Source organism: Myiozetetes cayanensis, unplaced genomic scaffold (assembly GCF_022539395.1).
Source record: "Myiozetetes cayanensis isolate MyiCay16 unplaced genomic scaffold, myiCay2020 scf5-8, whole genome shotgun sequence".
Lineage (NCBI taxonomy): Eukaryota > Metazoa > Chordata > Aves > Passeriformes > Tyrannidae > Myiozetetes > Myiozetetes cayanensis.
This window is the reverse complement of record NW_026087742.1, coordinates 97,311,517-97,335,803: the sequence shown is the minus strand read 5'-3', so window position 1 is coordinate 97,335,803 and position 24,287 is coordinate 97,311,517. Positions and strand designations below refer to the sequence as shown.

Genomic DNA, 24,287 nt, shown 5'->3' with positions numbered 1-24,287 from the left:
AAAAATGAGGACAGTTTGATGATCCAGTTTCACGGGGACAGAGATCGGATTTGCTTCTGGGGAGGGGATGTGGAGCATCAGAGCTGTAGGTCTGTGCCCCAGGCTACGAAGCAAGGGCAAGGAAATAGAAGAGTACTTTCCTCACCTTCTGAATGATCCTCTGTGTCATATAGGGGTGGATTTCCAGGGGCCTTTAGTCAATGGAAGAGATGTTATCCTTTGGTATTCAAAGGCATCATGATGAAGGTTAATGAATTGGAAAAATCAGTAAGGTCTTCAGGTATTGCCCACAGTCTCAAACAAGAAAAATGCTGTTTGTGTCAGTGCTAAGGAATGGAAAAAAAGTAACCTATGGCACATTAATCTCTGTTGGTTGAAAGCCCAACAAATACTGCAGTGTCCCTAGAATGTGAGGAACTTTTAAATTTCTATTATATATGACAAATCAGGTATTTGTCCTCAGTGTCCATTAATGAGAACATTTTCACAATCCTTTTACCCTGCACATCTTGCCATAAATTATGGTTTCCAGAGCAAATCTCTTCACTGACATTGCTTCACTTGGCCAGAAACCCAGTCCCAAAAATGCTCGTTTAAATCTGAAAACCACACCAGCATCTGGCAAAACTTATTTGAAAATGGCAACATGGTTTTTTTTTAATGTATCCTGGATGTTTACTCTTGCATGCCTTCTTCTGGGCCATATATTAAAGGAGCAAGGAGAGGTCAGATTAGCTGAGAGATAGTAGCATATTTTAAAATCAGTTAATTCCTCTGCATTCATCTGTTGGAAACGGAAATTTCGGGCCAGCGATTTAAACTCTGAGTTGCTGAGTACTCAACCATCTTCCTTTTGAATACCAGAGGTAAGCACTCATAAAAATTACCATAACTGTGAAACTAGAAACAATACGATGAGTTTCCCTGATCTCAGACCCAAAAGAGAGATGAAGAAAACATTAATTAAGCCTGTGCGGATGTTGTGGTGAAACATCACTTAACCAGAATTTAAACCAGCAGCAGGAAGAGGCATTCCTGTGAGTCCTCTTGGGCTAACATTTGACTTCACAGAGAGACAAACATGGCAGGAAGCATTTGTTTCCCTGGGATGTTCTTTTATTTTGCAGGTATGCTATTGGCATTTCCTACAAGTCAGCCCCGAAGCACGAGTGGATTGGAAAGAATTCTGCCTCCTGGGTGCTTTGCCGCTGCAATAACACATGGGTGGTGCGGCACAACAGCAAAGAAATCCCCATCGAGCCTGCCCCTCACCTCCGGCGGGTCGGAATTTTGCTGGACTATGACAACGGTTCCCTTGCTTTTTACGATGCTTTGAACTCCCTACACCTTTACACTTTTGACATTACTTTTGGGCAGCCAGTGTGCCCCACGTTCACAGTGTGGAACAAGTGTTTGACCATTATAACTGGCCTGCCTATCCCTGACCACCTGGACTCCTCCGAGCAGCTCGCGTGACTGCTAAAAGCCAAAAGGTAGGACGACACATCTTCCCAGGGTGGCCAGGCAGCTGCCTGCAGGAGCTTGCCCGGAGCTGGTGGACCTATGTGGCATCCTGGCCAACGCTGCCAAATTTGGCCAAAACTGAAAAGGAGAGATTATCTCTTTCTGTGTACTTTGTAAGGAAGAACAAGAAGTGGCTTTAAAAATATCTTAGAACTTTCTTTTGCAGCTGGTTTTGTTTGGTTGGTTTTGTATTTAGTCTCTTACAGGAAGATTTATAAATTATTTATAAAAATTTTAAAAAAAAGTTAAAAAAAGAAAAAAAGGAAGTGAAAGCCTGGTTTGGACACCTGGAAAATTACTTTTTTTTTTCCCCCGCACATATTGGTGGCCCTATTAATTAAAGTTTCATCAGTCTTTTGAATAATTTTATTTTACAGTGGATAAAAGCAGGAAATTTCAAGGATGAAAACTGCGCAGTGGACAAGTCAGTATCCTGCAGGTTTTACTCGTACCAACATTAGTGGTCTCATTGCCAGCCTTGTTGAGTGTGAGATCTCCCAATTTCTACTTCACACATGGGAGTGTGCAGACCAAAAGAACAGAAATTAAAAAGAGAGCCAGCCACCACAGCAAAAGAATAAAGTCTAATTTACTTCTGTTCACAGGGCAGTGCTCTCTCAGTTCATAAAAAACATGTGGAATATCTCCTAGAAATGTGAGTGGATAAATCATCTGGTGATTTATTTTATTGATGGCAACATTCCCATCTGCCAGTGCTTTGCTTTCGTCTGTGGGAAACATTATAGAGTCACTGAGGATGTGGAAGACTGATACCATCTCTGAGAATCAGCAACACTGGAGGAGTGCAGCTAATCCAAGGTCTGACTGTAGACTAATTTGATAAAGCACAGCATCGTTTAAGGATTGATTGTAATAGAAGATGTCATGGTTCTGATGGTAGACATGTGAATGCTTATTGCTGATTTTACAAGGTTCAACACAGCAAGCCTAGCCAACAACTTGGAAGTGAGACTTGCACCACTTTACCATTGATTTTAAATTAAATACAAATGTTTCGCTGTCATACACTGTATAGTGTCTATAACAAAGCAAGGAAGTCTGTTTTACATGTGCTGTATGGAGAAACACTGCAGCTGGAGTTTGCTCATAGTTATTGTCCTGTGTTGTTTGGGAAAGCACAGTTCTCTTTGTGAATGAGCAGTAAGGAGCAAGCTTTCAGCAGCAGTAGAAATCTGCATGGGCAGACCCTACGTTCATCCTAGTGTTGGTAGATGAGCTTCAGTGAAGGCAACAGAGGTTGTATGTACTTTATCTCAAAGCTGAATCAGGTGCATTTTTTGCTGTTTCCCTTCTAAAGAATAGAAAACCTTTGTAATTACTGCAATGCTTATAAATTATCATTTTGGGAGATGCTTGAGGCATGTGACAATTTTAAAAGAGTGGTTTTCCTATAATGTTTTGTTGTTACTATGCAAGTGGTGAAAATCTACCTGTGTAGAGAAAGGATAAATTGAATATCAGCTTTAAGAAAAGATTTGCTCAGTAATTTATAATCATGCTTTTGGTGTCTTTTGGAAAAGATGCCTTAATGCACTTTGTTCACTAATGGCTCCAAAAAATAAAATGGTCCCAAGCTCAGCTTCAGATATTTAAAATACTGATTCTCCCAGTAAAAGACTGTATTACAGTTTGCCTTCTGATGATATAAAAAATTTATGAGCAGGATGAGGAATATGTACATGCCTATCTGGTTTTTTTCCTCTTTTTTAGTAGAAAATAAATGCCTGTCCATGTTCCTTTGATTTCCCTTTATGTGTCATGTTAACTGCTGAATTAAATAGAGAAAAACCTGGTGGTACATTGCTGGTACCATGGCTTTCAGCTGGGCAGCATCCCATTTTTCACAGGTAGGAGCCACTGATCTTTCCAGAGTAGGCATAAATAAGAAAAAATGTGTACATATAGTGAACTGTAGCATTTATCATACTGTCTTTAATAATCAAGAAATGTGTATCCTCAAAATTGAAAAAGTAAATAAGTCCCCAAACATTACATTTTTAATTGGATACAATCTTACTGATACAATATGATATACACTGCCCAGAGTATCTGACCTGGGCTGTTTGGGAGGTAGCTGAGATGGCATGAAAATTTTTATAAAATGAGTTGACAGGAGATGACTGATGCAAAGCAGTGATAAAAAGATGCATGAAGAAAGGAGTTTTAATCTAGGCTTATTGCCAAATTTCTGCCTAAAAGGAAAAGGCATATTAGCAAATTACACGTAGCAAGAGTATGTATCTTTTTTTTTTGCCACAAATATTAAATCTAGAAGCTGATTTCAGAGGTGCATAAACTGAAAACACTCTTCAGTGTTTAGCTATACAATGTTCACAGAGACTGAACTGGATGGAAGCAATACCATGAATTTGAAAAGGTCCCAAATGATCTCACGTGTTTTCATTGTAAAGATAGACTGTGACTCTAAAGACAGGTCATGGTTTTGGCCAATGGAAGAAGAGTGGTCTGTTATCTACAGGCCTTGCAGTATCATTTTTATTTTAACACAGAACATTTCATTTGGAGCTAAGCCACATTTCTCCAATAGCCTATTATCTCAGTCAGTACTCTTTGTGCATATATGTTTGTGTATATATATACACATATGTATGGATATACACACCAGTATATGCACAAATATGGTGTATATGCATACATATGTATATACACAGACAAAGTGACAGCAGTTAGTTAGGTATTTCTTTTTTACTTGTTTCTTGAACAATTTCGTATTCTGTATGATGATGAGGAAACAAGTTTGCTATGAATGGTATTCTTCTGGACATTTTTTAACAAACAAAATCTGTTTATTTTGCAATACTTGATTCAATACCTGATTAATCAATAAAAACTTCCATTTGAAAATGTAGCTTCTGTGGTCTGTGGCATTTTGCATGGTCCATAGGAATGAATTGAAATCTGGGGGAACGATAATCCTTGTGTAAAAATAAAACACAGTACTTTAATGTAGCATGCAGTCTTAGATGAGGGTTTTTCCCTTATTTTTGAAAGTCTTGTGACTAGGAATGAGGTAACATTGTATAATGCTGTGTTTAACAAAGGAAGGTTTTTGAGGAATAGTCTGCTGAAATGCAAACAATGAATGTGGTAGATAAAGCCTGTGTTGGTATAATGATTGTTTCAAAGGTGTATTTAAAATCCAAGCTGGGATTCAGCAGAGTTAGAGCAAACAATAGCACAATCTCTTTAGAAGACAGTAGCAGCTCAGGGTAGTCTTCAGCTTGAGGTAATGGAAGGGTGGGGGACTTGTTTCTCTGAGGTCAGATAAGATTTTCCACGTGTTAGACTTCCATCTGTTAATGGACATCTAATAGGGAAAAAATTACACAAACGGGCTGTGTACCATAAATTATTTAGTAGACTGTCTTCAGCCCACTGTGGTTTCCCATTGCTGGCTCTCAGAGACCAATAAAGTTGCTGCATTTTCTGCCATGAATTTATTCTTTGTCTGTTTTGAGTGTCCCATTTTTCAACTGCTCAGCAAAGAGACTCCCACTGAGCAGTGGGTCCCAAGGGTAGGAAGCATAAAAATCCCTCAGGTCTGGGTACAGTGTGAAAAGCAGGAAATCTGCAAATGCAGGTGAAAATACATGCACGTTCTTAATTATTAGCAATAGTAGGTCACTAGACAGCAGTGTGCATCATCTGTTTTAATCCCATGTCTTAATTGCAAACACTATATTCTCTGCACGTTAGAAAACACAACAGGACACTATTGACAGCACAAATTAAAGTGTCAGCTCATTAACCAGTTTGTTTTGAGATGGCCAGTATTTATAGCATTATGAAAGTCTGTGGGAGATTTCATTAAAATATTATTTAATATCTCACACAGTATAAGTATTTCTTTCTTAATTATTCTGATAAAGCAGATTTCTAGTAGTCACCACATTCTGCTTTTAATTGCAAAAGCCCAATTTTCAGATAAGCCCATGCTCCAAAACAAAATGAAGACTGCTATTGGCTCTCATCGGTGTCACCAAAACTGGTGCTATGCATTTTAGTTGGAAACACTGTCTTCATTTCTGGTTTAGGACTGAAGAAGTTCACACCAGTGCACAGCAGTACCTCAGTAACTGTTCAGGGTACACCTGGCCTGAAAGCCTTTGGTGGGGCAGCTTTGAGAAGCTGGTGATAGACAAAAATGTGCATAGGTTGTTTATATACTGATGTGCTGGTAATTTTGTTGTCATACAATCTCTGATGTCTTTTCACATACTCATTCTAGTAGTGGAAGTGTGTAGTGAGATATAAAGACATAAAATGCAGTATTTTCCTGTGCTACTGAGTTGGTTGCCCATATAGAAATTAGCACAGTGTTTTTGTCTTCTGAACATTAAAGGAAAGTCCTGCTCACTCCTAGGTGCTGATGTGTGTTTTTGATTATGCTGAGCTATTTGTATTTATTGTGCTTCCTGAAATGAAAGAAACTCTCTTTACATTCTAAACTTTGCTTTAGTACTTGATTTTCATATAAAAAAAATAGGACACTAAAGGGCAATGATGTTAACAATGTTTCAGTATGGATGAGACTCTTGGTTTGGAGTGTGAGCCTTAAGGAATCTGTCTACATAAATCAAATCTCTGTGCCAGAACAGACTGATTTGTCACTTGTGTGGGAGTTGAACAGTGCAGGTGCAAGTGTTTTCTTCTGAGGTAGGCTTTTGCATTAACTCCACTCTTTGAGTGGAATATTCTGCTTCTTTAATTTTTTTAATTGGTTTTCTGATTCAAGTGCAGACCACGTTAATAAGACTAAATAATATAATCTTTCATCATGTTACTTATTTTAACAAGCACTGCCATGTCACGTGCCTCTGGCAGGTTGCTGAACACTTCATCTGCAACCATAACCTTTGCAACATCACCTCCTGATACCAGATGAAGGTGAAAGACACATATATTTCACGAAGGATGATACAGGAAAGATAAGGGCTTGTAAACCATCAGCATTGAGGCAGTTCTGGTCAAGAAGCATGTCAATGTATTAGGAAGTCATGAAGTCTTTTACTACAGTGTGATAACAATGTCATTATTACTACTCCCTGAAAGAGGAATGAAGTAAGCAAAAAAGGAGCAGTGCTGAGAGAGATCACCCAGAGTGATAGGGCAGCTGGGAACCTGCCACCACTACTTGCCTTGGCACCATGCTGCAGCTCCACAAAGCAAGCCTGCACCTATTCATCCTTCTGCTCCAGCTCAGCCTCAATCCACATTCCCAAATGACAGGAAAAAAAAATATATTACAATTATGTTTGAAGTCCTAACCTGAATAAAAGCAGCAGGGCAGGGATGACAGCCCCGGGCCTTGATCCACCTTTATTCGCTCAGATTTTTACATCTGCTAACTTCAAAGGAGATAGTCCTGATTTACACAGAGGTAGGTACAAGCCCATGAATCTTCAGTTTCCAACAGGTCAAACCCAAGTGAAGCAGAAGTCCCTGTGAGAACAGCTCAACATTCCCATTAAATCATGTCTTTGGAGAAAGCACATTAGCTGCTAGCAAAACTGCAGTTACTCATGAGCTGTTTCCCAAGGCCAACACAGGTGTGTTTTAAAATGTCTGGTTCTTTTAAAATGTATGGCTCAATAACATTCTTCTTGTGTGAATTGTTCAGGCAATGCTTTGCTGTTTCCTCCTAACAGGGTGAGAACAATTCTCTTAGCAAGTGCTATGTTACTTTTATAAAAATCATGAGAGTAGCAAATACATAAGTTATGATATAATGTTCCAACATAAGACTATTGTTCTTAGACTTCCATTTAAAAATGTATAATAACTAAAGAAGTTTAGAAGTCTGCTTCCTTTAACTGTTTGCCCTAATTTATATATAGTTATTTGAATGCATGGAAATTTTCCTCTCGAGAAATATCACTTCATTTCATGTTAATACACACAGACATACTGTAATTAGGAGTATTCCTGAAAATTCATGAATTCAGAGAATAGTTTAGCCTTTAAAAGGCAGCAAATGGAGGCTTTGTGTTTAGAATAACATTGAACAGGAAAAAAAAAAAGCTATAGCTGTTTAGATCACTGAAACATTTGACAGATGACAGATACCTGCTACATAAACCATGGGAAAGTTTTCAATAGCAATTTTTTATTTCATCCTCATTTTTATTTTACTTGGGAAACAGATGATTCCATTTGAAAATGTTTCTCTGTTATCCTCCTATTTCTTTAGTTTCCTTTTCTCTTTTCAATCTCATTTTTAGATTTTAAATGCTAGAATAGCAACAAGCTAGTGGGCTTTGTTTTTTATTTCCTTGAAAATTGCCTTTTTCATGAGGTGCACAGGAAATTAAATGAGAAGTCAAAAACAATATGCAAGCTTAAAAGTTGAGGATATATTTGAAATAGAAATTAAAGAAGGAATGCAGATAAATCTGTCACTCTTCTACAATTACTCAATTATTTGCTTTCATTATTCTGGGCTTAATAGCATTGTTCTCTAATTAAAACAGTGTTATCAGATCTGATTAAGGAGCACAATCAGAGAATTAGCAGGTTATTTTAGGATAACCATGGAACAAGTTCCCTTTAATAACAATATATATATTCAACCTCATTAATGTCACCTTGGAGTTTTTAGGGTTCGGTTTGGTTTTGTTTTTTTTAAAGTAGTTTGTTTTTTTTAAAGTAGTTCTCAACCTAGAAGTTTGTGTCTCTTTTGAGAAGCGTGAAGCATAATTCCTTATGGAATTGGGATAAAGTCCTCCCTGTGGCTGGTGTGAAGGTTTTCTTGCACAGTGAGAACATCTCCCACCAGCAGGGGGTAATTTGATCTATATTTCTGTCATCTTGTTTATGCAAGTAGTAGTGATGGTCAAGCTGAGGATGAAATAAGCTCATCCATATTTGTACATGTAGGAAGAGGTGGAAAAACTTGGCTGAATCACAACTAGTGATTACAAACAGTGGTAGTCCCAACCCAGAATTAGAAATTAGTGAATACAATCAGTAACATATCCTTTTAATTTCTTCCAGTGACTGTGACCTCTCTCTCAGTTTGTCCATCAGTTTACATCCACATGGTCCTTGAACACTTGGTAAAGTTGGAGTTGAAAATGTCTGCAGTTTTTTTAACCACCAAGTTTTTGTCAAACTACTTTTAAAATAAACATTACTGATATGATGTCAGCCGCTTACGACAGAGCGTAGAGGTAAGGAACAATGTAAGACCTAGAACAGGTGTAAATTGAGTTCAGAACAGATAATTACTGTTTCTCTTCCAACAGTTGAGTCATAGAATTCTACATTGCATATATTTAGCAGATGCTATTATCAAGAACATGCCCTGAGTTATGCTGTAAATTCTAACAAATGCATGAACAGTTGAAGAAATTGGAATAAATATTTGAATTACATACACTAACTGGAGGAGAAAAAAGTTATTTATTCACTGATAATAATTCAAACTATTGTAGCCAAACCATCCTTTCTTATTAGAATCCTAATGTTGTTTCCTGCTGATAAAACAGGAGTGCTTTGTCTTTCTGTTCTTATGAAATCAGTGCTCCATATTAGCATTGCTTGGATTACTTGGAAATCACTCAGGATGAAGAAATTTCATAGGATCAAGTACAGAGTTCTCACCAGTCTTGAAGTCTGCATAAACCATTAGCCAGTTTCAAGGCTGAACTACCATCAAGTTATGAATGCTTTCACGTGTATTTAAGTGTGCCAGAAGAAACATGTAGCATTAAAAAAAAAAAAAAAAAGTGGTCAATTTTATGTCCATGTGGGAATAGACGTCATTCTATCCAGCTACAAAGCTGCTATTTGGTATATGGACAGGAAAATATTTTTATGGATATTTTATAAAGCTGTGCTTGTGCTGGTTCTCATGCACACAGAAATGCTGTAGCCCTAAGTCCTGATAACCTTTTATCCATCTGTGGAATTCAGAAGCTCTGCAAATCATGCTGAGGGACTGGTTGGTGTGTGTGGGTACAACCTGCCCTAAAAGGGCTCCCACTAGCCCAGTGTCTCCTGCTTCCCCAAAAGTAGAAGGAAAGGCAAACCAGCTCCCAAAGGTCTCCATTTCTAATCCTTTCCTGACATCTCTCATGGCAGGAACATTAAAGGCACAGGATGGCCCTTGACTCCACATCTTGTGTGGCAAGACAGTTATGCCATGAAGCTTTAAGCAGGCTCCTCTGCGGGAGGAACCTGACTCCACTAGCAAGGTTTGTTTTAATAGATTTCACAGTCAGATCTCCTCCGGCATTTCGTGAATTCAACACTAAACTCTAAGATTGTACCAAAGCTAGAATAGCTAGATACCAGTTGACATGACTTCATCATTCATTCCTCACAGCAGTAAGCATTTGTTGCTATGATAGACCAACTACTTCAACGTGCTTGTAGCAAGTGTAGCAAGCGTGGGTAGAACCCCTCTCAAATCTTCGTTCGCGAAACCTAGCCATGATGATGAGACCAAGTACAAGTATTAAATGCATAGTGCCTTTTCCAAATGGAGGTTTTTTATGGGATCAAGAGCTTCTCAGCAAAATTGTCCTCTAACAGAAAAGTAGCCAAATAAATGTATAAGAGATAGCTGAAAAGTGATGGCTTTTTAATATATAAGTCAGATGATGAGGTCGAAAGTACTTATTTTACTTCGATATTTATTTGCATCTTCTGCAAAAGAATTAGGACTGGTTCTCTGAAGGCTAACTGAAAGTCCTTTTGATATTCATGGCAGATTCTTTTGAATGGTTACCATCCAGAAAATCTTAATGGGGAGTGAGGGAAAAATATTCTGTAGATGGATGTAAATATCCCCTTTTCCAGGGTTTTAACTTAAACTCACCTCTCTACACTGTATAAGTTACTTTCAGAGGTTTCTTTTCATCTATTTCTAAGCATTGTGAGTATTTATCTAATAATGCTGTGGTGAAGTATGATTCATCCTTCAGAAAAAAACCTTCACATGCAAAGTATTGTTAACTGTTTGTTCTTCATAAAAAGGAAGGAAATTACTCAGGCTGGAGAAATGTTATAGTGAAGGTTGTTGATGCTCTTCAAGCTGATGGAAAAAGAATTTCTCAAATAAAAAGTGAGAGTTTCTACAGGAAGCACTTTCTGATGGGAAAGGGATTAGCAATCCAGGAAGGTCCACTAAGGAAAATGGACAGATAATCACTCAGACTAGGCAAATATTTTGTAAAAGGCTTGGCCAAGAGGGATTTAATGAGGGTTCAAGTCATGGTGAAAGGTGCATTGTGGACAGGATTGAAATAGCCTGATGTGCTTTGGAGGGACTAGTCTGAGGATTTCTATTTGCAGAGAGTATGGGAATAGCTTATGAAACTGCACTGGCCCATCCTGCTCAGGGTCTTGGTCTTGAAAGCAGCAACAGAAAAAAATAGAATTGAAATACAAGTCAAGAAAGAAGGAAATGGGAACAGGAAACAGCACAACATGAAAAAGTTTTTTAAAATGAGTCTATTTATTTTTGGATTTGTAACATCAATGATTATTGAAATGGAGACAGCTTTTAAACTGTAACTTATTTTCATAGTTACTTATGTGGCTTATTTTCATAGTAGCAGCATGATTCATTACTTTTCTTAATTTTCATTATTTAAACAAAATATTCCTTCATTTCTGCTGTCTAAAGCTCAGTCAGCTTACAATCTTGATTTAAATGCAAACAAGGCCTTACATCCTTAGGTATTTCTCCAACAGCACAGTGGGAACATGAAAACACTTTTTTCTGCCTCTAGTTGGTTCTACCAAGATTTTTAGCAGATGATGTAAATAGGTGGTACTGAGGCCTCTAGGTTTGGGAGCTTGGTGGATTGATGAGGGAAATGTAGGGGTGATTTGCCTTTTTCATGGAAACAGGCACTGATTAAGTGGTTAAAAGTAACAGCAGATGGTTTTGTGTTGAATTTTTGGAATGGAATGTGTCTGAAGGGTAGTGAAGATGTTTGATGCTGGATGATGAGGAAGTTTTGCCGAGGCATTGGTGAGGTGTCACTGTCAAGGATGTTGATGAAATGTAACCACAGCCGCTGTAATCCAAAAGGATTTTGACAAAATCTTTGTAAGGTTATTGTGCTCTGAATGGTGTTAAAATATAGAATTTATGTAAATGTAAGTGAACTGATATTTAGTTATTGGAATGAGATAATGCAGATGTATTGTGGGATATATATAAATGAATGTGTAATCTAGATTATTTGAGTTATAAAAGACGGTGCTTTGGCCATCTGTCAGTGGTTTTCTTTTACCAGGCTAAGGAAATTGTGGATATGAAAAGAAATAACAATTTATTAGCAAGTTTTGGATTGTACGAATGTGTCTTGATTTTTGTAATAAAGAATGTTAACTCTACCTCTTAATTTCTACTAAAGTAAGCCTGTGACTTTCAGTAATGATTTTATTTTGAACAGAATCAATCTTAAGAAAAGCAAGGGTGGTAATTGAACTTTATCTAATTCAAATTTAAGATAGTGGTCAACTGACTAATAATATGCTCATGAATCACTGCCTCACTAAGGAATTCCCATTGAAGCGAAATCACAGGGCATATGCAGCTGGAGGCAGCTTTCCAGAAACTTATCCCAGGGCTAGCCTTGAGGAAAACAGTAGAAGCTGTAGTGAGGAAAAACAACAGGCCAACCAGTGGGTAGGTTTCCCTTATTTTTACTGACCGAGGTAACACATTACATCAAGGTGATTCCCTGAAACAAAGCCAGTCTTTGCTGCTCAAACAAGCTTTCTGCCACCATGTAATTTCATTAAGAACTGAAACAGTTCTGGAGCAAATTCATTTTGTGGTGTAGAACTACTGAAGTCAAGGGTAATAACAACAAAGCTAAATTTAGAGAGGTGCACAGGTAAGGAGAGAACAAAGAGGGATTTTACTGGATTAATGATCTGTGGGAAAGATAAGTGAAGCAAAGTTCAGAGGATTTTTTTCTTTCCCTCTGAATCAAAATAGTTCTGGGATTATCTCTGAGTCATAAATTCCTATTAGCCATATTAAAAAAGAATCACTTTTCACTATAAGACAACTTTCCATTACATTCCCAGAGCCTTGCCTCAGAAATGCTCATCTACACTTGCTCAGAACTGCTCATCAAGCTCACACTAGAAAAATCACACCTCTTTATTCACCTTTTATTGCTGAAACCCAAAAAATATGTAAAGTGCATGAGCCAACTATGATACAAGATTTATAAATTCTGCACTTTTCTCCTGGCAGAGGCATGGCATGATATGTAGTTAATTGTTCCTTGAATTAGCATGTTTTATAATCACTTTAGTAAGGGAAACTCTTGGATAGCCTACAACTATTGCAGTCCCATGCTGCTGTCCCATCAGCTCTCCGAGAAGGGCTAAGCCAGCCCCCAAATTCTAGAAATGCTGACTATAGCATCCTTGCTCTCCTCAGAGTATGTGTTGAACCGCACTATGGCAGAGTGGCATATTAACACCAGTAATGGGGTTCAGCTGGAGTAGACATGGGTCTACTGAATGACCTTAACTGAAGGTAATTCTGACACCAAGAGCCATAACCCTCCAAATACAGCAGGTAACAATGTCCTGCTTGCTGTGCTTGAAGACTGATACCACATGCCATTTATTTTTTTTTTCTCTTGTTGTAGGCTTAAAGTCCCTAATTGATTCAGTCCTTTCCTATAAATCACCTTTTTTGAGATTTTTCATTTGTATCGTTTCCCTGTGGATTCTTTTCAATTGATCCTACATTGCTTTTACTACAAAGGCAGTGCCAAAAAATAGATATAAAATTCAGTGCAAGACTTTATCAGTTGTTTGGAGTAAAGGAATAAAAATAATCATCTTTGAAGTTTTCAAACTCAAATTTAGACTTGCCTTTCTCATGAAAACATGTCAAAGTTGAACAACATACCCATCACAGTCACTGTAACCCCTGTGGACTCTTCATGAGAGCTACCTCCAGTCTGTCTTCACCTTGTCAGGAGCATGTGTGGTTTTAATCCCACCTTGTCAGGATCGTGTTTGTGTTCAGTCCTGTGCTGCAGTGAATTTAGTCTGGCTTTGTGTCAGCTGCAAATGTAATAAACATATCCTCTGTTCCACCTCTTTGGGGTGTCTGGGAGCTAACCAAAAAGTGTTCAGCCTGAGATGGACCTTTTCTTCCTCTGACAAATACCTATTAGTGTGACTATTGGGACAACGTAGCTAATGATAACTACTCTTGAAGCAGGTTTTCTAACTCTTATACCTACCTTTGGTAATTTCAGTCTGGTAACATTTCCCTTGTTTGTTTGTAAGATTGCCACAGCTGACAGTGCCAGAAGATTCACTGAGTAATAATTATGTGACAAATGGTGTCCGTTGTCTCTTCCCAGATCTGGTCACCCTGCTGTAGAAGGAAATAGGACTTGCCAGATATATTTGCTCTTGTCAAATGCATAATAACCTCTACTCATTTTGAAGCTGTTTTCTAGATGCCTGCCAGGTTATTTTACACTAAAAGGCACATAAAAGGCTGACAATTATGACTGTTATTCTAAAAGAATTATGTGATTCATTTTCCAAAAAGTAATAAATTCTTTCTCCACCTTTATATGCAGTGTAAAACACACACATACACACACAAAACCCCCAACAAAAAGAAAAAAAAACAAAAACAAACCACAAAATTTCAGAGCAGATGAAAGAGGAAATAGATATTCTATGTGATGTTTGGTTGGAAATTAAGACACCTAAATGCCCACATGTGTGACTGGTGCCTAAGCATCAGCATCTAGTGCCTTTGAGAAACCTGAGGGTATAGGAGGTATCTGCAGGGTCTGGCAGATGTGCCACGGAATCTATAGGAGACATGGCTTCTCTGGAGCAGCAGGTAAGGTACTCTAGACACATGAAATGGCCCAAATTTAACAACTGGGCCATTCCTTGGTTGACCTAAATTAATTGACCTTAATTTTGTAATTTTAATCTCTGATTACTGGTGCTCTCTCAAGTTTTGAAAAAAACAGGAAGCAAAGAAAAGGGATTCACATACTGGTCTGAGTTTAGAGAAGTCCTCAGTGGATACAACAATTTACTAGCTTAATCTGGAAGAAAAGAGAACATGTGAAAAAAATTCCCATACCATTGAGAATTAGGATAGCACTGTGATGCAAATGGGGAATCTTAGAATCAGGAAAGAATATGCATAAGGAAAATGAAAGAGTCAGCTGAAGTTATTTTTACTTGCACAGAAGAAGGTAATAGGCACCTTTTATCATACTTAAAGACATACACAGCAGAAGGCACGAATTCCTCCTGTTCATGTGTCTTACTCCTTTAAGGCCAGATCTCTCTCTCTTACTGCAGTGGCTGGAGGTGCACAGAGGATTGGTGCTGCCTCCATGCTGCTTCCCTCTACACAGGTTGCAGAGGGGTAGATGGATTTGCATTCACTGAGGGACCAAGTGTTCTGCCTGAGAAAAACAAGAGTGTCCTTTCCACATCCCTGACAGAGCCATCATATGTGCTCAGGATGCAGCTGCCAGATCTCTGTCTGTCTGTCTGTCCCATCTGCTTACAGCCTGGATAATCCTGAGGGCAGACTCTTCTTCCACAGCAGGCCCTTTGGCTCTGCAGCAGCAGCACCGCCAGCACAGCACCAGCCCCAGGCTCCCACTCTGACAGCTCACAGTGCTGGGGCTTGTCTCCCACGTGCCGTGCTCGTGTGGGGACCAAAATTAACGATGCCAGCATGCCACTTTCAGCATTAGCAGGGAGACCATCCATGTGAAAAAGACCCATTACACACATAATTTTGTTCTCTTTTAGGTATGTCCACTTTGGCAAATGTCTGGTTTTTAAGCTGCCCGTATACAAGCCACTTATGATCTGGAATCTGTAGAACTGTGTTAACACTGGACTTTCCTAAGTTAATGTATAACGTTAGGAGGCAAAGTGGAAGAAGTGAATTGCTTTTGCTTTATTACAACATAACTCCCATGCTAGCAAAGCCATACCCTTTCTAGCTGAGGTGGGCTTACAGATGGCATTCCCAGAGTGTGGGTCTTTATCCATACGTGCATCCACACTCCACTCAATTAACATCCCATCCATTGATGGAAGTGAAACACAAGCTAAGTCTTCGTAATATGGATTTGAAAAAAAAACATTTTCTAAAGTGTCCTGGCAACCAGACTTAACAACTTTTTCCAAATATGCTACTTTTAAAAAAGCCACAAATTTGTAGACTCACATTTTTTCCAGAGTTATATATCAATGAATTCAATCCAACTTCCCATCTGTTTTGGAGATTTATAGGGGTTTTTTAATGCTTTAAAAAATAAAAAAAAAAGAAAATGCTAAAGAAAAATACTTCCAAAAGTTCATAAATTACTCAGTGTTTTTTTGAGAATCAATATTAACTTAATATCAAAAACTGGAAAGGCATCTGAATGCCATGATTCCTGATCAATGAACACCTAGAACAGGACAAGCAATCTTCAATGTGTTCTGGAAACTAAGAATATCACAATTTTCACCGTGAAGCTGTTTAAATTACGGAAGGCTCCTCTTATTTTTTTTTCAGTGTCTCCAGGTCAGATGGAGGTGGTTTTAAAGATTTCAGTAGATAGAGAGGTTTTTGTATTGTTCCAGCAATTGATGTAACTGAATAAAGGTTTTGAAAAATCAATCTTACTTTAATTCCACTTTCAATTAATCCAGTTTCAAATCCATATAAAAATACACAATCCAAGATTTGGACAAATCAAAAATTTCCTTTTTGAGAGATAGGTATACTTGGGAAAAAAATAAAATGGAAAATTTCTTAGAAAAATAGTGTGTTTAAAATGTGGCATTGTATATATGATTGCTTGGGAAAATAAAAGAAACTTTTCGGGAGGATTATCTTTTATCCCCTCCTGTTTAAATCATCAGATAATTGAATAAAGAGAGGAACACTTTGCTCTGCTTGTCATATTCTTGGGTTTAATCTCAGCTATAAAAGGCTAGTCCATTGTTAAGATTGAAAAACCTCTACTGTGAGAGGGAAATATAATAACCTTTGCTGCAGAGACACCAGGTGTTTTTCGCTAACAAGCACTGTTGATAGAGTGATGTTTAATCTTTGATAGTAATATCTAGGTTGTATTGAATTGCAATAAACCCACTTTCCAGACACAGTATCTTCCAGGATTATAAAATATATGGACAAACCATATGATTCTGTACAATGATATTAAATGCTGCCTAGTAGTGGCAGGGAAATTTGGGTAACGTTGTAAGTTTGATCTCTTACGTGGGAAAAATCCAGAATGTTTAATAGTTTCATTAAGAGGCAAGATTTTGTTCCTGCATATCAGGACAGCAATAAATTCTTACCTTACTTGTGTTATAAAGCTCAGTAATAGAAACCTAAAACCTGAGTTATATGACTCTCCCCTAGGAAGGGTCTGTGATTCACTTCTCTCAGTGCTGCACAATGATGGTAGGAAACACCAGATTACACAAAAAGATGAGGAAGAATTGTGATCCAAACTCAGTACTACACAATTTCAATCTAATGTATCACTGTGGAAAAATACATTTTCTTACCGTGATCAAATTGGATTCTCACTGGAAGCAGAATTTGGGAGGCAAAAACTGTTGTTAATATACACTGGGCTGAATTAAAATCAGTCAAAAATACTGAAGCTGAAAATTAAAAGGAAGAGTGGAAGGAAGAAATGGTTAGAGATAGAAGGTAAGTGATATGTACCCATTTTCATATTATATTCTTGATCAGGCATCTGACTTGTTTCATCATTTTAAAATTTCTCAATCTAGCATAAATTTTAATCTTTATCCTGCAAGATAGGTCATGGCCTTAAATGTCTGAGGTTCAGTCTTATGCTCTGAAAAACACAGAAAATTCAGCACTCTCCTCCACATGAACCCCCTAAGTAACAGAACCCCAGAAAGAAAAAAAGTCTCCTGTCCCTTAGGGCCTTTGCCTGGGATATCTTTATGTTTCTGTAAGACCCAGCTCATTGTCACCACTGAAAAGTAAAATCTGTTTTTCAAACTAATCATGACCACAAACTGGAATCCAGGAAAAGTTGAGATAAAGGATTAATGTGACCCCAGCAATTTAGCACAAGGAGGAAATTTGTCTCTGTGGTCTAAAGATTGAAACACACTTCATTTTCACCTCTGGGCAGTAGTAGAGTATGTTACAGAATTCATGGGACGGGATTAAGCATGTTGTGGCCAGGGAATTTTTAAAATGAACTGGGATTAATCTTGCCTACCAATTAAATGCTAATCATTTGGCCTAAACTAGCACTTAGCTTCCTGCTAGAGCCAAGAGAGGACAGACACCTCTAAAGAGTGATTATTCCAACTGCTACCAAATACCCAGGGTAGGATGGGTCACCTTTCATAAATGTCAGTAAGTCTCCACAGAATACAGAAGGAGTCTAGATGATTAGCTGAACTCACAACTTTATTTTAAGTCAGTTTGAACTAGATGAGATTAATTTCACTGCTGGTGATTAAAATAAGGCATTTTGCACCATTAACATCAATTGTCCATACAAATGTCAAATGCATCTGCTTCTACCCAGCTTTTATATTATAAATATATCCAGTCTCTATTATAAATAGAGGAGTCTGGTATTTCAGCTAGTTAATTCTTTTCTTCCAAGTAGCATTATTTAAATCTGGCATGAATAGTCTGAGTCAGTGGCTTTTCCTCCAGATGCAGATTCCTTCAAGAGAGAAAGCAATCTTCGGATGTTTCTGGTTGTACCAGAGCATCATCAGCCTTCTGTGGGCCTGACATTACATTGCATCACAATCCCAAATATTATCCTTATATTTTGAAAATATGTAAAAAAGAGCATTTGGGCTAGAAAGACTATTGTCTACCATGAATCGCTGGCTTTTAAGAAGTTATAATTGAAACTACACTTCAGCTGTAGTGACTCTATAACTCATCTTCTGTGGTTCTGGAGCTGCAGAGTCAAACAATAGGAGCTTTAGGATGGCCCAAGTAATATTATAGTATCTTGCAGACCAGTTCAGCCCAGTTACAAAGCATGATGGCAGACGTCACATGCTTTTCATTCTCTGCCTCCCATCAATTTCCCCAGACTGGAGATACGGAAATGGGTGACTTGGCTTTTCTAACTTCCTTATTGTTTTTGAAATTATGGCTGTTTTCAGGGAGCCTGACAAACTAGCTTCTTTGAAGTAGGTGTTGATAATTTCCATTAGCAGCAGACAGTAGTTTTTCTACCACCTTTCAGCGGTCAGGGAGAGTACAAATCTGCTTTGTAGGAGGCAGCTCACATAATCCTAGAGGCTTCTAGAATTTCATTGTGTTTAATGGAGTTTCATTATCCTGGGGTACTGAGGTGGTTAATACCTACCAGACCAACTGAAAGTTTTCTACCCCTGTGAGTTCCTGTCACATTCAGTTTATTTCTTCTGAAAAGCAAGATGAGAGTTCTTTGCAACAGGCTGGTCTCAGGTTTAATTCAAGAATATTTGGTCTTTGCATGTCAGCTGTAACTGGGGGCTGATCACACTATACTTGAGGAGAAATTAAAGGAAAATACAGATAATTGATACAGGTAAAGATAGTTAGACAGATAGAAAGAGAGAGAGAATGAGAGGAAGAGAGATGGACATATTCTCACACACAAAGACAGCCTTTACACAGATGTGTCATGCATAGAGCTTCCAACAGTCCACAGTTCCTAATCTTCTACGTGGTGTATCCCTATTCACCACACTCTTTGCCAAAAATCAGAAGTGAAAAAGTATTTAGCTAGCCCCTTAACTTAACAACCAGCCGTGGAATATGCACAGAAAGGCATTGGTGTGCATGTGAACAAGCAGAAGCTATGTTCACTCTTAGGAAAGAAAGCAGCCCCAAGGATCTGAGATCTCCACATTTTGTGATGGGTTGTCTAGCAAGGCAATACCAAGAGTGGCAAGACCCCTGTGGCCTTGCTTGGGGTGGTGCAGTGAATGTTTGAGGTTAAAGAGCTGGAAGGAGGCTGAAGAGTTGGGTTGGGAATCCATATTTCCCATGACCACACAAAGATGGCCCTGCTGGGCCCAGACATTGCTGGGGCAGAGGAAAGCCTTTCTGTGCCTGTTCATGTGGGCAGATTGGACCAGGAGTATTAACCCTGAAACAAGAAAGGGTTGGTCTCCTCCCAGATTTCCTGAATGTCCTATAGAAAGTGGCATAAAACAAGTGAAGCCTCAGTATGAATGACCAGAGTCTGGATCCATTGTTTTTATATTTGCATCTAAAAACAAACCCAAACCAAATTAGGCTGGTACATTTTTGGGAAATCAGCACAAATGACAGGACTACTAATGAACATGCCAGGATTTTGCCATGTGCAAAAGGTTGTCTTTGTGTGATTTAAGGAGACAATTTGCATTCTAGTTAATTTAGCTAACTATAATTTACCTTTATTACTGCATCAGCTGTAATTACAGAACAAATTATTGGCATCATAAGGAATTAAAACTACACTTTTTACTCCAAAGCTTTTTAAGATTTCCTTGATCTTTTACAACTTTTTGCTATTTTGAAAGAATATTCTCTGCAAGTTTTAGATCTTCATTTAAATGTCTGTGAAACAATTCTACATTCTTCCACTGAGACACACCACAGGGCACAAGGAAGTAAAAAAATCTGTCTTGTGCTCAGGACCAAGAAGCGTTTCTCTCTACATCATATCAGAAGTAAATCTAGCTACTGTCAGCAATGGCTGTCCTTCACTGTTACCCCATGGCTCTTTGCAGGTTTAGTTGGGTTTTCCAATAACTATGTTGTAAATCTGCCATGATTTTCTCTTCTAATTCTCAGTTACTTTTCATCTGACAATGTGCCTAGGAGTAAATCATGGATCTTTTTTTCACCACCAGATGAAAGGCAGATGGGAATAATTCTTTTTGTTGGTTCCCACTCATATCTCTCTTCCTCCTTAAAATGTGTCACCACAGGCACTTTTGTGCCTGTCTCCACAGGCATTTTTTTCTTCATCCTTCTGCTGTCTTTTTGTTCTGTAATCTCATAGGACTCCCTTTTCCGGGAAGTTTTTAAGTATTCACTTTTTTATTTCATCCCCAGATAGTCTTGTTTTACTGTGGCTTCTTATACTGAAGCTCCCCACTTACAACCACTACCCTGACATCACACAGAGACTGTGGGCGCAGACCTGACCAGGTAGAAGCTTTCCAGTTCTTTCTGAATCATCCCTTCCACAGCAGGAAGAGTAGGGTCACAGCAGGGTTTCAAAATCATGGTCAAAAATCTTCAAATGTTACATCAGAGCCAGAAAGGCTCCAGATGAAAATCAGGTTTAGCAAGTTCCTAGCTTTAAAAGCAGGTTAATACAATGGAAAAAAGAGGAGAAAAGCACTGCATAAGAGATGAAATCGCAAACAGTAAATGGGACACAAAGAGGGAAGAAAACCATGGTCTCTGCTTCCCTATCCTTGGTACTGCAGTAGGAGTTCAGGGCTTCAGGTACCTGTGGTTTTTAGAAAGCCTTTATGTATGCAAGTGCTGGAAAACAGATGCTTTGACGGTTCCTGCATTCCTCCTGGTAATTGCAAAGACTGTAGTAACACATTGCCTGGTGAACTCAGCTGAAATATTAAAAGCCTACAGCTGCAGACAAGCTGACCCAAAAATGAATACATTCTTAGTTGGTGAGAAAAACCCTTTAAAGTGAGACTGGATTGCTTAGTATTCTTTAAAAATTACATGAGGACTTTTTTTTTTCTTCTCATCTCTGTGTGGGACATTAACTGGAAACCCTAGTTGAACAAGAAAACATTTAATATGCAAAAATGCACCTTGTAATATCACGTAATTTTAGCAAAAATAATAAAAAAAAAAGACTGAAGCACTGAAGGTAATTAGTTGTTGTAACCTATTGTTTTCTGATCTTTCATTATAGCTAGCAAATGTTTTTATTTATCATTGGACACAATGACACCAAAGAAGGCTTGAGCTCCATTTTCTTACACAATGTGCAAGTTCAGGATAAGAAATTAGCCTGCCCAAAATGCCAAAAAAAAGTGTGTGTGTGTGTGTGTGTGTGTGTGTGTGTGTGTTTGCATTATTTGTAAGCATGTCAGTATTTCCCATTGTCTGCAGTTTATGCATGGGTAGTAACTCCTTGCCCATTTAGCCATCCTGCAAAGGATGCCTCGATGGCAGCACACTAATCTAGAATATCAATCACTTGTTCCAGTTTTGTAGCAAATGCCTGCAAACTTGCTGAGAGTGCACTCCCTCCCAACATTCAGACCATAACTGCACTGATCCCCTGTGACTGTCCTCCAGCTGGACTTTGTGCTGCTGGTCACAACCATCTGAGTCTGATAGTTCAGACAGTTTTTAATTCACCTCACTGTTAATTTATAGTTCATATTTTTTTTAGCTGTCCTCTTGCCATGTCTCTATCTGCATGCATATGTTTGAGCAGGGCCTCAATGGCCCCAGTTTGTTGATTGCAAAGTCTATCCTGTGCTCATCACTCTGCAATTGTTTGCTTATCATCCCAGTCTACCATTTCCCCTCTTTTTCATCATCCCTGAGGCCATGCAGCCCAACTCCTTTCCCTGTTGACACAGAGCCTTATTTCATGCACACAGGCTGCATGTGAGGACCTCCTCTGCCCTGGCACAGAGGGAGGCACTGGGCACCCTTTAGAGCTGTGGACCTCCATCCTCCTGGGTGAGCTCATTCTGGGTCCCTGTGCCAGAGAAGTTGATCCCATGAGTGCTGGCATCCTTTTGGCATGTCACCACCATTGCCAAACACATGTACAGGGCTTCTGTCCCCCTCTTAAGCACTCTTCTGCACCACCTGCTGCACGAAGCGCTGAGCCTTTTGGCTGCCTTTGCTAGCTGGGCATGTCCTTCACAGTTTATTCAGTCTCCATTCAGATCATCTGACAAACTCCTCTCAGTAATAATTCTGAAGCTTTTATGGCATGCCATCATATATTTTATGTATGCTTACAGAGGAATGGACTCAAGCTGACCTGTTGAAACACTGCTCACAGTCTTGTCCTTGCACTTTTGCCTTATTCATAATGCATAAAGAACAGGTTAATAATGTAGTTATATTGAATATACTTTTGTACATAAATAAATGATTGAATAAATGAGAACTCATGCATGCACATGCACACACGTGTGCCATGCACGTGAGTAAGTATCCTATAAGGCATTGAGCACAGGACTCATGCTGATGTGACAGGTGTTGCCACAGTGCCCGAAAGACCAGAAGTCAAATTTGTGAGGTTCATTTAGAGTCTTGAAGAGAGTTATACCCTGCATGGGGACTCATTAGGCTTCCAGACAGGGGTTTGTCAGTGCTGCTTTGGCATCAAAGACAGACCAGAGTGTCAGTCCTGTCTGTCCTAGCAGGAGTGTCTTTGCTTAGGGAGCTAATTCTGCAGCAAGTGTCCTGGGAAAACGGCATTTAGTGCTTGAAATACTTTCCTTCATTTGCACAACTAGACTAGTGATTATATGGCTTCTACAGCAAATGGAAGGCTCTGGAATGACAGGTGTTACCTGTTTGAGCAGCTGGCCAAGTTGCCACATCCAATGAGAGCACCCTATTCACTGGATCCTGGAGAGATGGGGACCCCTCATCACTTTTTCTGAAGAATTTGGGCTGGTGTACAGCCAGGAGAGCCAGACTGGGGGATTTGCTTGTAGCTTGTTTCTTGCTATGTGCTATAATGACGTATAAAGGGTGTAATGATGAGACAGTGTTATCAATCCATCACTGAAATATTCCTGAAAACATTTTAGGAAATTCAGGTTACATTAAAAGTCTGCAAATTTTTAATTATTATTATTTTAAGACTTTTTCTGGAAGAGTCCTTACTAATTTACAAATATAAGAAAAATATCTCATCTGTGTTTTCTGAGTTGCTTTTGAGGAAAAAAACACCTTAATTAGCACAAGAACAAAGGAAACAGATTCACAGTCACACTAATGTTTTACAAAAATCTTTCCTGTGAAGTTTATCTGTGGAACAAATACACACCAAGTCTGACACAGAATTTTCAGTTGTCTGTCATGTTTTCCAAAATGGGATGGGTGTTAATTACTGAATGATATATCCAAGGGCTCTTTGTGCTGATTTTTTTTTCTACTTTGGGATTCTGAGATCTCCAGAGATGCCTATATCCTATCAGTGATACTGAAATTGTATTTCTGAAGCAAATTTATTACAGTACTTCTGCATTTTTAAAAGTCATTGACAGGAAATAGTATCTCTGAGAGATACCACTGAACTGAAATTAAAGTCCAGTGCAATTAGTCATTTCCTTGTCTGTAAATGACTATTCCCTATACAGCCCTTTTTAAATTGTGTAGCTCAGCTTAGCTTTCTAATGACCTTAGAGCCTTTAAAAAATCTTAGTGACAAAGCTGAACAGTGAGGTCATAGAAATATGCCTCAGCAGAAGAAAAAGTTTATTGACCTTTTGAATATTCAGGAATGTAATACAACAACGCACAACTTAACTTATGTGAATCTTTACATATAACTAAACATACCCTAAGTGTCCCTATTGAGTGTCTACATCAGAGTTCAAACCAGAACTTGTACGTGATACATTTATTGTCCGTCAGTAACATAATGTAATGTATGCTTTGGTCAGGTAAGGGACCAACAGCTCTGGAATGAATTGTTAGAGTGGGAAAGGATTGTTTATTCATT

The 24,287-nt window shown here is 38.5% G+C and overlaps 1 protein-coding gene and 1 long non-coding RNA gene across 6 annotated transcripts in view; one reads left to right on the top strand and one right to left on the bottom strand.

The window, feature by feature from the left end:
- Positions 1-10,760, top strand: part of MID1 (midline 1) — a 250,279-nt gene extending 239,519 nt beyond the window's left edge. For 4 of the 5 annotated variants that reach the window (XM_050331813.1, XM_050331812.1, XM_050331811.1 and 1 more), the window contains one exon: positions 1,128-10,760. In XM_050331813.1, coding sequence (XP_050187770.1) covers positions 1,128-1,476 — 349 coding nt within the window. In that variant the 3' untranslated portion in view covers positions 1,477-10,760. The remainder of the gene's footprint in view (positions 1-1,127) is intronic. The other variant, XM_050331815.1, reaches the window with a different exon arrangement.
- LOC126648592 (uncharacterized) overlaps positions 1-23,345 on the bottom strand; it is a 41,387-nt gene extending 18,042 nt beyond the window's left edge. The window contains exons 1-2 of the long non-coding RNA XR_007630836.1: positions 17,122-23,345; positions 13,800-15,859 (exon numbers count right to left, since the gene is read on the bottom strand). This is a non-coding gene — a long non-coding RNA (uncharacterized LOC126648592). The remainder of the gene's footprint in view (positions 1-13,799; positions 15,860-17,121) is intronic.
- Between the last annotated feature and the right edge of the window lie 942 nt (positions 23,346-24,287).